At 43.1% G+C, this 14,828-nt stretch overlaps 1 protein-coding gene across 1 annotated transcript in view; it reads right to left on the bottom strand.

The window, feature by feature from the left end:
* LOXL4 (lysyl oxidase like 4) overlaps positions 1 to 14,057 on the bottom strand; it is a 201,104-nt gene extending 187,047 nt beyond the window's left edge. Inside the window, exons 1-2 of the mRNA XM_086922608.1 lie at positions 13,897 to 14,057; positions 917 to 1,252 (exon numbers count right to left, since the gene is read on the bottom strand). Coding sequence (XP_086778734.1) covers positions 917 to 1,205 — 289 coding nt within the window. The 5' untranslated portion in view covers positions 1,206 to 1,252; positions 13,897 to 14,057. The remainder of the gene's footprint in view (positions 1 to 916; positions 1,253 to 13,896) is intronic.
* Positions 14,058 to 14,828: the final 771 nt, after the last annotated feature.

The raw sequence follows: 14,828 nt of genomic DNA, 5'->3' as shown, positions 1-14,828 counted from the left end.
CCATTACAATGAATGTTATAAAACTACATTTACAACGCATTCCTTTACATCGCATCATACCTTTACAATGCATTCCATTACAACGCATACCATTACATTTCATTTCAGGTAAGTGTTGGATAGTGTTGGAGTAAAAATTACTATTCTAACTCCATGGGGTGCAACAGTAGGGTAAGTGTTGCATAGTGTAGGGCTACTATGCGTTGTAATGGTATGCGTTGTATTGACATGCAATGTAATGGCTGCGTTGTAGTGACATGCGTTGTAAAGGATGTTGTGATGTAATGACTGCGTTGTTAATATAGTGCGATGTGATGACTGCGTTGTAAAGGTTGTTTTCCATATACTTGTACTATGTTGTACTTATTTATATATAAGTCCTTAATCTGTAAAAAAAAATCTCTCTATATATATATATATATATTATATATATATATATATATATATATATATATATATATATATATATATATATATATATATATATATAATCAAGGCGACTGGTTCGCTGAAACGCGTTGGGCTGTTCCATGTATCTGTGCTTTGGAGCCGATGTAATTTAAAAGCAACTTGATAAGTACACCCGACTGTTGGAGTAATTGACAAAGATGTGTTACCTGGATGGAGTGCTTCGTGAACTACAATATATATATATATATATATATATATATATATATATATATATAAAGAGAGAGAGAGAGAGAGAGAGAGAGAGAGAGAGAGAATGAGAGAGAGAGAGATTTTTTTTTACAGATTAAGGACTTGTTTAAGTCACAGGTAAAATGCATACATTTTCTTGTGAACTCCCTCATTGATAAAAAACAGCGGGAGAATGTCTATGGAGATAGGACAATGTTATAATTTGTGATGTTATTATAACTTGTCTTGAGTTAAAGAAGTAGTCAGCTTCTCTTACCATTTCCTTGCCCATATTTGGCACTGTGAGCCCATGTTACAGCTGCCTCGAAGCCCAGCTCTTTGCAAACAACACTTGCCACTTCGATGTTGAAGTCGTCATCACAGACAGTCCCCCACTCCCCGTTGTAGAGCACCTCCAGGCGGCCTTCGTTTGGCTTCCTTCCAGACCCTGCCAGTCGTAACTGGATTTTGGGTGTTCCAGAGAGAGGCTGCTGCCAACCTGGCTGTGGCCACCAGATAAAGACCAGAAGAAGAGCACAGATATGGCCAGCTGCTTTCAACGCCATGGTAGTTCTTTTGGCTGAAAGCGTGGAACTTCTCTTCAGAGGGGCACCTAAAAAATAATAAATAGTTATTTACTGAAATAGAGTTCATAAGGCCATCTCCCACTTTCACTTTAAGATGAAGAAAACCATATGGTTTCATTATACTATTTCCACAAACATTCCAATATTTTATCAGTCACATAAGCATAGTACAATAGCAGAATCTGGCATCATAGACAATAATACGATGTTTTAGCTCCATGCACTGCACCACATTACAGTGACTTTTGGGCCTGAAGGAATTTAAAGCCTAATACAAGGGCCTCACTCACTTACCAGCGGTAGATTCAGTGCAACATGCGTGATTCAATGCCTTTACTAACGCACATGGGAGTAAGCTCACTCTACATCCTACAGAAACTGTATTCACACAGTAAATTTAGCAGGCGAGCAACATAAAATTCAGCCTGTGAAAACAAGGGGTGTAACTAGCTCCATTGTTGTGAGTAAAAGAGGGTGTATTGTATATTTTGGTTGTGCAACCTCACCATCTAATACACTTACCAACCACTTTACGTCCAATAGGTTTCGTTTGTAAAATATTTAGCTCATTCCTGGGTAGCTGTGGCACTGAGCAGCGAGGCTTACACAGAAGTACAAGTGTAAAGCATTTAAATAACACCAAAATATTTGAAGTAGAAAGCAACACAGCACTCAAGAAATCTGACACCAATTTATGAAAATAGACTGTATTTTCAAATGAATTTAGGGGCATATTATAAAGACAGGCGATACAATTATTGCTGTTTTAGCGGCAGAAAACTGCTGCTAAAACGGTGATAATGGGCTTGATAATATGCTTTATGGAATTCCAATTGAAGCCCATGTTAGTTGTCCTTCGCATCTAACATGGGCTTCATTTGTAATTCCATAGATCATATTATCAAGCCCATTATCGCCGTTTTAGCAGCAGTATTCTGCTGCTAAAACTGCGATAATTTTATCGCCTGTCTTGATAATATGCCCCTAAGACACTAGAATGAAAAAGATCCACCAGAGGGTTCCGGTGATATAGATTTTACAAGCAATAATAAATCAGAGCAATGTCACTAAAGAACAATTAACTTCACAAGGGAAGCAGTTCTACAGCAGTTCAAGGCAATGGATTCCTATGGACAAGTCTTGATGAAAGGGAGGATGTATGCTGAGGATGCTTTAACGATGCTGTGGATGTGATCGATGGAGGTCTTCTGGCAGGGATTCCTTGGTCCACGAAGATGGTGTGGGAATCCTAGTTGCAGGGGGACATCCCATGAGGACCACTCCAGTTTGGCCGAAGTCTATTTACCACTGGAATACCAGTCGCCCATTGTTGCTGTCACAGGTCAATCCTTAATGGGTCAATAACTCACCTTCTGAGGGTCCAAGAAACTCTTTGACAGCGCTCCAGGGTTCAGCAAACCTGGGTGCAACTCTGTGCATTGGGCCTTGGTGCTGCATGGCGGCTGTGGTGGTGGCTTGAAGACTTTGGGCTATCATCTTGCCCCAGATGGCTTCTTCATCTGTTGAGTCCCTATGCTGCAAACAGGAGGCCAGTCACCAACAGCTTGAGCAGGACATGGCAGGAACAGTCCCTCTCTTCACTAGCCACCGGGTGCAGCAGGTGCTGTCCTCACTGGTGCAGCCTCTCTTTGCTGGTCCCTTGGTGCAGCAGGGCAGTCGTCCTCTGGTCTGGTCCTTCTTCCAAGTCGGTTGAGATCTGAGTTCTGGGTACCAGGGGTGCCCTATTTAACTTTAGAAAATGGCCTAAGGGTAAGATGCAGTTGTTAGCCAATGGACTACCAGGTTCCCTCCCTCCTTGTGACCTCTTCTCGCTACATGTGGCGTCTGGCTATCTCAGGAGTCACTATTGTGCCAATTTCCGACATGATAGACCCCTCTCTCGACATTCAGAGCTCACTCACCCACCCCCAGAGGTGTGGCTACCAAGGGGCTGCATGCCCCTGGAAAAAAACAGTTTAACAACTTGCCTCTCCTGTCCCTAGTGCCTGCCTGTGTATATCAACCATAGAGCAGCCCCTCTCCCGAATGTTCTCCTTTTAAGCTTGCCTTTAGGGCTAACACCACTGTGGCTTTCTGCAGAAGGGCAGTAACACCTCTCTCCCATGCAGGCCACTATTGTGTCCTTTACTGGGAGACATTAGCACATCTCCACAAGAGTCCATAAAGTTGTCTGCAGGACAAGGCCCATGTACATCAGTAAACGGGCATGGAAAACCGTGGAAAACTAAAGTGGCAACTTCTAAAGTGCACTTTGCCCACCAGTGACATTAAATTCCATTTAACCATTAAGTTGGATTTAATACACGGATTCTTTTGACACCAAACAGTACCAACCTTAGTAGTCTCATTCAGACGTTAGTAGGGCTGGGGTGGCTGCCTGTAACTCTGTACTTGCCAATGGCGCTACAAGCCTTTCCCCAGTAAAAAGGATAATTCTGTTTTTTTACTGTTGGAATACGTAAAAGTACAGGTGCCACCTTTAAACATAGAGCACCTTGCCTTAGGGCTTGTTAAGCCTGCCATAGGGGTGGCTTCCATACATTAAAAAGGGAGGTTTGGGTGTGCCATTACCTTAAATGGCAAAGTCGAGTAATCAGCTTTAAACTGTCCTTCCAGTCTGCAGTGGCAGACTGAGAGACATGTTTTACCTTGTTGTACTCGTGGAGCGCAACTGGTGCTGCATTTAAGAGACGCTTCAACCTGCAGGCCCTAAGTACACCTGGTGTCATATACAAGTGCCTTAAAAGTAAGTTGGGTTATGCCAGTTGGGGATAAGCTAATTAAACATACAGCATTTTAAGGGTCAGAACATATGCATGGAGTCCTGCTAATCAAGGATTAAGGCATTTCAGAGCCAATACACCAGCAACTGGTATTCACAATTAAGCAAAAGTGGGTGAGTAAATCTGCAAATAGCCTGTTTCCTTACAGTTGTTCCCTACATTTTATTTCAAGCAATGGCCAGATCACTACTGAGGTTCTGGGATAGTCCTTGAATAGTGATAAGTAATATTTTAGCCATTCATGATGTCACTCTCACATTAGTAATGGTAATGATAAGAAGTAACTCAAACTGAGCAAGGTAAGTGCGTGAGAGGGGCGTAATTAGAAAGCTGCAGATGCAGAGGGTGGCTGCTAGGTGGGACGAGATTCAGAGAGAAGGAACATAGAGAAACCATGCCACAAACAAATCAGCTTAAGGGAGAAGAAGGGGCATGTTAGGGTGTGTAAACGCAGTAAGTCAGAAGAAGACCAAGCATTGTCATAGCCAATAGACTGTGTCGCTAATGGCTGAGCTTTTTTGGATTGGCCCATACTAAAGCCATTATGCAGCTGGTGCATCACAATACATGTGAACGCCTAGATACCGCTGTCTGTAGTTGAGACCCAAAAAGTAATGATTGGTAAGTAAGTTTATAAAGAATTGTAATGAATCTAAAGAAACAGCAATGTAAAAAAGAAGAGCCAGGCAGGGCTCAATCACTAGCTGCTGAAAAGGACATAAAAGAAAGATTAACGTTTATTCTGGATAGATGATTTAATTTTTATATATTTCCGGCATTGCGGCGTGTCCACATGGTCATGGTTCTCATGAATGGGATCAACTCAGACGTATTGCACCCCAGAAGTAGCATCTTTCTTTTGGGACCATTAAACAGAGGGAGTTGCCTTCCTTCCTGGCTTGTGTGGTCCAGATACTTTGTGACACTACAAAGGGTTAGACCTTAAGCAGCGCTGCCTGTATTAAAAATGCCTGATCTGAGAACATCAGTCCCACACTGGGCGCCATTTCCTAGTTACAAATAACATGGTGAATACAATGTATCTACATGGATGGAGACCGCAACTTCACATAACTAAGATCTTTCAGAAAAATCAGCCCATTGTAGCATCCCTGGAAGAGTTTGCAATGAAGTCCATATAATACCAGTGGTCGGGTCAGCTCTTAACTGTCAGCCTCTCTCCCTCTGAAACTCTTTCCATCTACTACGTGGACTTGACAAGAATTTCAATGATTTTAAATAATGGTTCAAAACCTTCTTGTTCCTGTAAGCATTCACACCAACATGCGTGGGTGTTTTTATGAAAAGCATCAGCTCCTCTCCCCCTTTAGTACCTGGATTCTTGTATTGAAATAACTAGCTTGGCACAAGTGTTGGTGTGACTTAGACAAGAAGGGTAATATGTGCATGGCTGGTTGCTCAGGGAATATATGGAGTGGTGGGAATGCTCAGAGACCTCTAGATACTTCAACAGTCCTACAGGGTCCAGCCAGTGACCCCTCACAGGTATTTGTGTGCGTTTTAACATGTAACTTGAGCCTTCTAGTTCACTACTACATGCACAGGCATAGAATGGATGAAGTGGGTGCGGGTGCAGAGTGCTTCCAGAGACTACAGCATTTGCAGCAGGCTGTAAAGGGATGAGATAGGTGGTGCTGACACTCTGGAGGACCATCCTCAGCGAGAGTAGAAGGGCCAGTTACCGACAAAGGCTGTCTGCGCAGGATGGTGGTCGCCATTGTGATAAGGGTACCAGTGGATTTATCAGGTGTGGAAGTGTGCTGTCCTTGCCATCCACTGTCCAAGAAACATTACTTTTAATCTGAAGCTACTACCACATTGATAAGCATGCAGTATAGCATCTGCAGGGTGATTATTGAGTGCGTCCCTCACCACACTCACCACTAGAGGGCTTTTTGTTTGAACTTTCTATATCACACTCAAGAACTGTGCACTGTCTTGCATTGCCTGCTATGTTCCCTAGAAATTTTCAAAAGCCATTGTTAGACCTAGCATCATTGGCGTGAGTCTCCCTTCCATTTTTGACAGATTGCCTCCTCTGTTTTGATATGTTTTGCTGGATATATGCTTTGGGCACTGTGCTACTGCTAATCAGTGCCACAGTGCAAGTGCTCCCTATGTTAAATTGATTTACTAATTGGTTATTCCATGATTGAGTTATTTGATTTATCTGTCAGCCCCTAGTACAGTGCACCATGTGTGCCCAGGGCTTGTAAATCAAATGCTGCTGGTGGGCTTGCAGCACTGGTTGTGCCACCCACAGAAGCAGCTTGTTAAGTGTGTCTCAGGCCTGCCATTGCAAGGCCTGTGTGCAGTCTAGCACTGCCATGTCGACTTGGCCAAGTGCACCCACTTGCCAGTCCCTAAACCTTCCATTTGCTTCATAATTAGACACCCCTATGGTAGGCCCAAGTGCAGGGTGCATTGTAAGTATTAGGTAGGGCATGCTCCGATGTGTGTAGCATGTTCTAATAGTGAATTACAGCCATTTTCATGTTTCACTATTGAAGGCTACCTGTTCTAATAGGCCAGAATGGGCAGTTAGATTATTACATTCTTATAATCCTAACTGACTCAGGGAACACTGTAGAAATTCGAATTGAGTATACCTGAACTCAGAATAATAAAGTACATCTTTTAGTAGTTTATTTTAATATTCTGTGTTTGCAAATACCACTTTTAGAAAGTAGGTATTTGCTTGCCTAACCATTTCCGCCTGCCTCTGCTGGGCTGTGTATTCCTTGTCTGGGTTTGTGAGTGACAGGGCTGGGGGATTCTAGGAGACAGACAGGGGCAGCCCAGTGGAGAATAGAGATATCTGCATCTAGATGGGAGGGAGGAGTTGCACATGGGACCTGAATAGGGCTGGGCCTTCCCTCTACAATGCTGGCTCCACCTCCTGTGGCTTGTCTGATGTCTCTGCCCTGCAATGTGGAAGGAGAGGAGGAATCATGTCAACAGAGTGCTACAGAGCTGTATCTTCCCTCCCCTGTGCTGGCTCCACCTCCTGTGGGGCAGCTGATGTCTCTGCCATGCACAGTGAAAGGAAGAAGAGAGTCATGTAAACAAACTGCTCAGGATCTGGTTTGGACTAGGCAGAGGCCTCTCTGCCTTCAGAGAACAAAGGATTTGGGGGTATAAATATTTGGACCCTGACCCCAAGAGATTACTCTCCGCAAGCTTCGAGGAAGGACGCAACCGTTCCCCCGGGTCACGGAACCGATGCATCTCACCTTTTGCAAGCCTTTTGTTTACTTTGTGTTACGTATTCAGGTACTTTGTTGAGAACATTGTCGCATTTACCATCAACTTGAATTAAGAGACTTTAATCATCTTTTAAGTAATCTTAAGTGTAGTATTGTGGATTTTTGTTGTTTGTGGTCTTGTGTTTAAGTCTATATAAAGAATACTTATTTTTATAAAACCTGTGTTGTGTCCATCTGTAATGTTATCACTGTATTACTGTGTATATACACAAATGCTTAACACACTGCTTCTGAGATAAGCCTGTCTGCTCGTCCAAGCTACCTACGGGGTGAGCAGGGGTTATTAAGGAGTGTAATCCCTGTATCCTGACTTAGAAGTAAGGGTCCCAATTTGGACAAGGGTGAATACCATTGCCAACTAGAGACCCCCAGATCTAACATCCATTCACTGTTGAACATATTAACAGATGCTTTCCCCTGTCGACTCATAGAAAACAACTGTGCTAAGTTAGTTTGGCCTGTTGGCACTAAACCAAAAGGGCTATCTCAGATAAAGTCTCAAACACTGTGCTCGCCAGATCACAATTTTGAATCCTGATATGGCTAACTCAACAAACCAGCCTTACGCAGTTGGTCATTTAAGTACTATGGAATTAGGTAATTGAAACAAATATGAAGTGCTATATATTTTTTTTATAATTATTGTTGATGCTGTTGTTATTAATATTACTATCAATATTGTAACACCCACCTGGGCCCTAATTGAAGGTAGCCCTTTGCACTGCTGTGCAGGTCTTGTCAGCCTGCCACTATCACTACCATTTTCCACTTTGCTGTCAACCCTTTGGTCTAGCCCTTCCTGCGGCTTATCTTTCTTCTTGTTGCCAGTATGCAAAGACTCTTTTGGTTACTCCAATGTTATGTACAACCTACTGTGTTCAGTAAGCTGCCAGCACCATGTCTACCCCCGTCCCAAGTCACTCATCTGATGCTCACTTCCAACCTCTTGCTTCTCTCACATGGGGATATAGCAAGCACATTGTGAGTACCCATTGCAATATGTCCTCTTTCATTATCAGCAGACACACCTGCATCCTCCACAATCCTGTGTGCCCCAGCTGCACTGGAATATGACTTATTGATCCTGTATGCAGAGACAGATGGGCATGGTAACCCTACGTTCACATATACTGAGTTCACATCAAATGGCCCATCGTGGGGATGCATAGGATTGGGCACACCAGTTGTTTAGTCCTAAGGCAAAATAGACATATTGTTATGCCTGGTGATGGTTAGGAGAATATATCAGTTTTTGTATTTCCCGTCAAATTTGATTGCTTTCTAACACTGGCCCGTCATGCTTCTTCATAGCATAATGATGTAGTGTTTGCCACAATATTCAAATATTGTAGAACCAGCCACCTTAGTCAAATGACATACGCATGGAATGTACAATGACATGACTGTTAAAAGTGGCATGAACTGACATATGCATACTTCTTCCTCTTACTGGATTGTTTTCCCTTGCCTATAAAACAGGTCAAGAGAAATATTCTACCAGTTAGGGGAAGATGTGACTGTACCTGGAAGAATGCAACAAACAACAAAGTGATGTAAGGCATGCTTTAATTATCCGCTGCCAATGACAATCTGCCACATTCGAGTCCATCCTTTTTCACCTTCTGTGTGACTCTAGTCAGAAGATAGCCACATCCAAATCAGTTTTGATCTTGCTCGTATAGGAACAATTCAGCCCTAGCTGTTATACTAGTTCCCTTGCAGACAGGAACCTAAGTAATCCCAGCCATTTTAGACTTTGTCAGCAAGGTAAGACTCTTAATTTAATTCAACTCTTCACTGGACCCACACAAACAACCGGCCCCACTGTAAGTTCAATCTTCGCCTCACCAGGATCCATCACAGGAAATCTACCTATCATCTGTGTTAACTATCATCATACCTTGCCTACCAACATCCCAACAAGAACAAGCACTAAAACATTGGTCTCATCTACATACAGCGATTTGGTCAGACTAAGCCTCTCTTTACTCGACCTACATATCTCAAATATTTCACGCCCCCCAACCAAACAACAGAAGTGCATCAGCACCAAACGTTGCTCTCTTAAGGGTTGTTCTCTTTCAGGACATCAGTTTGCCCATACCAGATGCCCATATATCAGTTTGCCCATATAAGACCTTTGAGATATAGAAGATAAAAACAGAAATCACTGCACTTCAAGGCCAATGAACACATGCAACAATCAGCATGAAAACCTCATCTCCAACGAATCACTGAAACAATGAATCTAGAACCAGAAAGGAAAAAGCACTACATTATTCGAACTAGATCTCTAATCCCAAAAGGCTTCCCAATGATTTCTTAGAATCCTCAACGAAGTCCTCAACACAAATCAAAGCCACTAAGCCACTACACTTGAAACCAGACACCTAGCATCCATCCCATAAAAGACTAAAATTAAGAAGAGTACACTGACCCCCCCCCCCCCGACACTGCTGGCCTCCTACAAGCAACTCTTGGTATGAAAATCATCCGATGTGAGCACCATTAATGGACCTCCAGACTCTCCTTTAGACCTCGATCTGCGACAAACCTTCAAGAACACAATAATCTCAATGGTTACTACAACTCTACCTATGACCATCATCAAAAGCCCAATGTCATCAGGCAATGTTGCGTCATACCTTGGAATTATCCTACATATAGTGTCCCATCTGGAGTAATTATCCATATCCAGCTGATAATGCCAATTATAAACCAATCTCTAATGACCCATTCTCAGGAAAATGTGTTGAGAGGGTGAATTGACTTTCCAACTTGTATGACTTCCTGGAAAAAAAATACCTCCTTTCAAACCAATAGACTAGGTTTGCACTTGAAGAATCACTGAAACTGCTCTGATTTTTATCTGGGTTGACCTGGAGGTCATTACGAACAGGAATAGAGTTGCTGCTCTTCTATTTCTGGTACAGTCTTTGGCTTTAAATGAAGTCCACTGGAATTCCCTTCTAGTAAGACTAGATCAACTTGCCATCAAGGAAAGTATTCCTGGGTGGATGTCCTCTCACCTTTCTAATAGATCATGTATCATCCTCTGTGCCCCATTCACATCTCCACCTCTCAGAATCGATGTTGCATAGCATATGGATCGACCAGGGGAGTAACGCAGGCCCCTACTGCTCCTGTGGTGCAGGGGGACCCCCAAACTTCCAGGGGCCCCAAACTCTTAAAGGGGGACAGTGTTCAGTCCCAGGCCAATCGAAATCTGTGAGATATTGAAGACATAGATGGCCTCTCATCTCATCACTCCTTTTCAATGCAGAATTTAGTCCACTATCAGATCACATCAACCTTTCAATCTAAAATGCTACAACTACACTGATGAACTCAGGCTATCCCATGATCACCTTGCCCCAGGAGCTCAGTTCACCACCAGCAAAATCAACATAAATGAGAACCCTGACAGTGATCATGGACGCCGGCCTTTGGCTGGTGCATCCAGTGGACCAATTCATTTCTGCACCATGAGCGCTCTACAACAAATCTTGCCATATTTAAGTTTTCCACAAGAGCTCCAGGTTAACCTCTGTTTTATATTTACACTATAAATTGACCTTATATGCATACCACTCATTTTCTTCTCCAGCCACTGCAGCGAATGAGAGAAGTGGCAGCAAGTCAACTTATACATGTCCATCTGTGAATCCACATCTCCCTTGCCATGAAAGAGCTCTACAGGCTTTCTATGTTCAGATGACTGATCCTCAAGACTCTGTTCATCACCCAGAGGTTGGTCTATGGCAGGATCCTGCTTTATTGAAAAAAAAACTAATATATGAACAGAAGTGAAAGCTCTGCTCTAGGTTGAAATCAAAGCTGGCTTTCCCTCTTTATAAAAAGAAGAGCATGGATTTAACATCATTCTCTGTGCTGGTCACACAATAAAAGAATGATCCGCCAACATATACAAGGACCACCCAAGACCAAGTGCTATTCAGGAATGTAGGGATGGTTTGGCTTCTCCCAAGATGATTCCATAATGAGTGGACAGTACCACTAGCCACCACTAGAATAGTTGGACTACATAAAACTCTGTGTCTCAGTCTTCTGAAACTGAAATTAATCACCCTATGAATGGCAGGTACAACCCATGCCATGAAATCTCTGACAATTCTTTGCTGCAATCCATGCAAATGTGCAGCTTCCAAGTCATAGCAGCAACATATGATCAGCCTCTGCTATAAAACACCCAAACACTTCCCACATAGGTCACACTGTATTCACACACATTCTCTCTTCGTACCAAAGCATCAATCAGAGAAGGTGTCATCGCTCTCACTTCTACTGCTTCGCTACAAGTCAAGGTGCAGTGACAAAAAAAACTAGTCCTTATGCACGACATTGAAACACTACTCTCATTGTCCACATGACACATGCACATACTCTTCCATCCGAGTATTACCCTGAATTAGTGTGCTACCTGTCTATACAAGTACTTTAGCATCAACGGTCCTGAGTCACGCAGAGCGGTATCTCCTGGTGGTATGCGACTTTGAAAGAACACATATGGCCCAGTGTTGGATGTATGACGTTACAACGCATACTTTTACAACGCATACCTTTACAAATCATTTTTTACAATGCAACATCCATTACAACGCATTCCATTACAACGAATTTTTAAAAACTACCTTTACAACGCATTCCATTACAACGCATTCAATTACAACGCATACTACCTTTACAACGCATACCATTACAACGCATACCATTACATTGCATGTATGGTAAGTATTGGATCGTGTAGGGGTAAAAATTACTATTCTAAATCCAGGGGGGTGCATTAGTAGGGTAAGTGTTGGATAGTGTAGGGGTAAAAATTACTAATCTAACTCCAGGGGGTGCAACAGTAGAGTAAGTGTTGGATAGTGTAGGGGTAAAAATTACTATTCTAACTCCAGGGGGTGCAACAGTAGGGTAAGTATTGGATGGTGTAAGGGTACTATGAGCTTTGATGGTATGCGTTGTAATGGTATGCGTTGTAATGGCTGCGCTGTAATGACATGCGTTGTAGTGGTATGCGTTGTAGTGTAATGCGTTGTAATGGCATGCGATGTAATGGATGTTGCGTTGTAAAAGTTTTGTTGTAATGGTAGTGCGTTGTAAAAGTTGTGTTGTAAAGGTTGTTTCACCCCAGTGTTACCACAGATGGATCTTTGTAGAGTAGAACACCAAACCTGATTTTACAGGGCATAAAAGCTGGTAGTAAAATTGTGTACTAATCAAGTAGGGCTGTGGGTACAAGCACAGCATGCCCGCCCCACCCCCTTGCAGGGCCCCTCTCATGGCATTGGAGAGACTGTATGGCTCTCCTGCCTCTCTCAAGCCACCCCTGCCCTATAAAACGTACTTGAACCCTGACCACACGTCCCCTATTGTGGTGATTCTTTGCTCCAATTTACCACCTGCTATAAGTTAGTGGTCAATTTTAGATGAAAATGCAGATTTTTACCCAGTAGAACCAGGGCGCATATGTTATTACCCAATCTGGGTTGACGCTGATTGGCTGGATTTAGGTATGTGAATATTGGTGAAACAAGTCATTTCTATCCACAGGTATCCAGCTCACTCTCTTAACCAGGCGTTTTTAGGAAAAGTGCCCACAATCTTCGCTTTGTTCATAGCAACCAGTGCATCCGTATTGTGCTGGAATGTGTCACATGCATCTTGACCCTCATGTTGTCCTTAGCAGCAATACATATATATGTATGTAAAGCATATATACACATTTAAAAAATGGTAGCCAAAAAAATAGCAGCAAATGTACAGACTTGTGAAAATTCTGTTTGCCAAGGTCAGAGCCAGGTTACACATAATTACTTGGGTTTAAAACGGTTGGCAGAGCGTCAGAAGAGTCAATTATCTTATAGGTAATTAGCAGTAACTCTCAATTATCCTTCACAGCGCAATACAAATTATGTCTCTAGAAAATGCTAGTCAGCTCACTTCACTGCCGGCCCTCAGCGACACAGCAAAAAGTTCACACTGGAGACGCCGGTCCGTGTATTTCAGTTTTTTATGGAGATTTTACTACGGGTACATGACCCTTTCTGGTGCACACTGCTCCCAGAAGTGTGCTGTGAAGGAGATATTGTGCTTCAAGGTGCGAATTATGGGCTCGGTAATTATGCACTGGAAAAATTCCTGGAAGCATATACAGGGTATTTGTGCATTATAATCACACAACACACAGGCAGAACTGTTGAAGACTGTCAAACATGACTTACTTTCAGTCTGGAATAACAGTGCCTGGCAACATATTTCCATTTCGAACTGAAACTACCATTTGTTTATTGTAAAAGTTTAGCTCAAAAGTAGCATGCAAAAAAAAGTTTACAAGCTAAAGAACTTGGGAAAGTGAACAGAAAGCTCCACTCCATTCATTCCACTTTCAGCTAAGGTTTGCAATGCGGGTATTTTTTCTACATAAGTTACATAGAACAACGTTGTCATGGAAACAGGTTCCCTTGGTCCTTTGATTCAAAACGGAATACTTGGTATTAAGCAAGAAGTAGCATGCCGCGTTTGGGGAATGTTTTATGTAAAATGATAGCTCACCAGAAAGCGATTTGGGCGAGCGAGGCGCTCAGTGCAAGCTTCCTTCCACACTCTCTCCTTTCTCACTGGCACGCGCGCGCTCCCCTCGCCGGCTGGCTCGCGGCCGATCCTCCTGCAGGCTTAACGCTGCTGCCGCACTCCAGTCCTACCTCGGTGCAGAGCTGCCGGTGACTGCCAGGGGCGCCTGCAGAGAGGCTGGCCGTGCCTTTTATTGGGAGCGCCTGCCCACAGAGCGGCTACCTTTGAGTAATCCTAGAAAGGGGAGGAAAGGAACATTTTCTTCGGGTGTGAGCAGCAGGGAACTCCTCTGTTCCGCCACTAACTGTGTATGCATAGGGCCAAGACCTGCAAACTCCATCCAAGCTTTTCGTGGGCTAAATGCACTGTAATCTTTTTGAAATATTCTTCCATACCCAGACCATAAACACAAGTGTATGAATATAGAAAAGTAGCTGAATATTGTTCTATGATATGTAAGCATCTTTACAATTACCCACTGTTATGCAATTACTGTAAAAACATTTCTTGTAGTAAAACCATAATTCCATCACTTACAAGGCACTGTGCCACCCAATGACAATCGATGATGGCAAATATGTGCAGCCGTTATGATCACCAATATGCACTGGGTTGGAAAGAGAAGGGATATGACAGGGGAATTGGGATGGAGAGGTGAGGTGCTGTGCTCATCACCCTCTTAAAAGTATTCTTTTAATGGCCACTCACCTCTACCTGGGTATCAACATTCTGCACAAACCTGATTAAAGTGGAAAGGTTGCATATACTTTCCACATATTTGAAGCATGGTGGGTAGTTGGCAATCTTACATGATCTGAGTGACAACAGTTCTCCATGGGGCCCTCTGCTCAAGGGGGGAGCATGAAAAAGGTGGGCTCTTGAGCGTTCTCCTCCGCGCTCTCCAATATGTTGGC

Source organism: Lissotriton vulgaris, chromosome 5 (genome assembly GCF_964263255.1).
Source record: "Lissotriton vulgaris chromosome 5, aLisVul1.2, whole genome shotgun sequence".
In the NCBI taxonomy this organism is placed as follows: domain Eukaryota; kingdom Metazoa; phylum Chordata; class Amphibia; order Caudata; family Salamandridae; genus Lissotriton; species Lissotriton vulgaris.
This window is presented reverse-complemented; position numbering and strand designations above follow the sequence as displayed.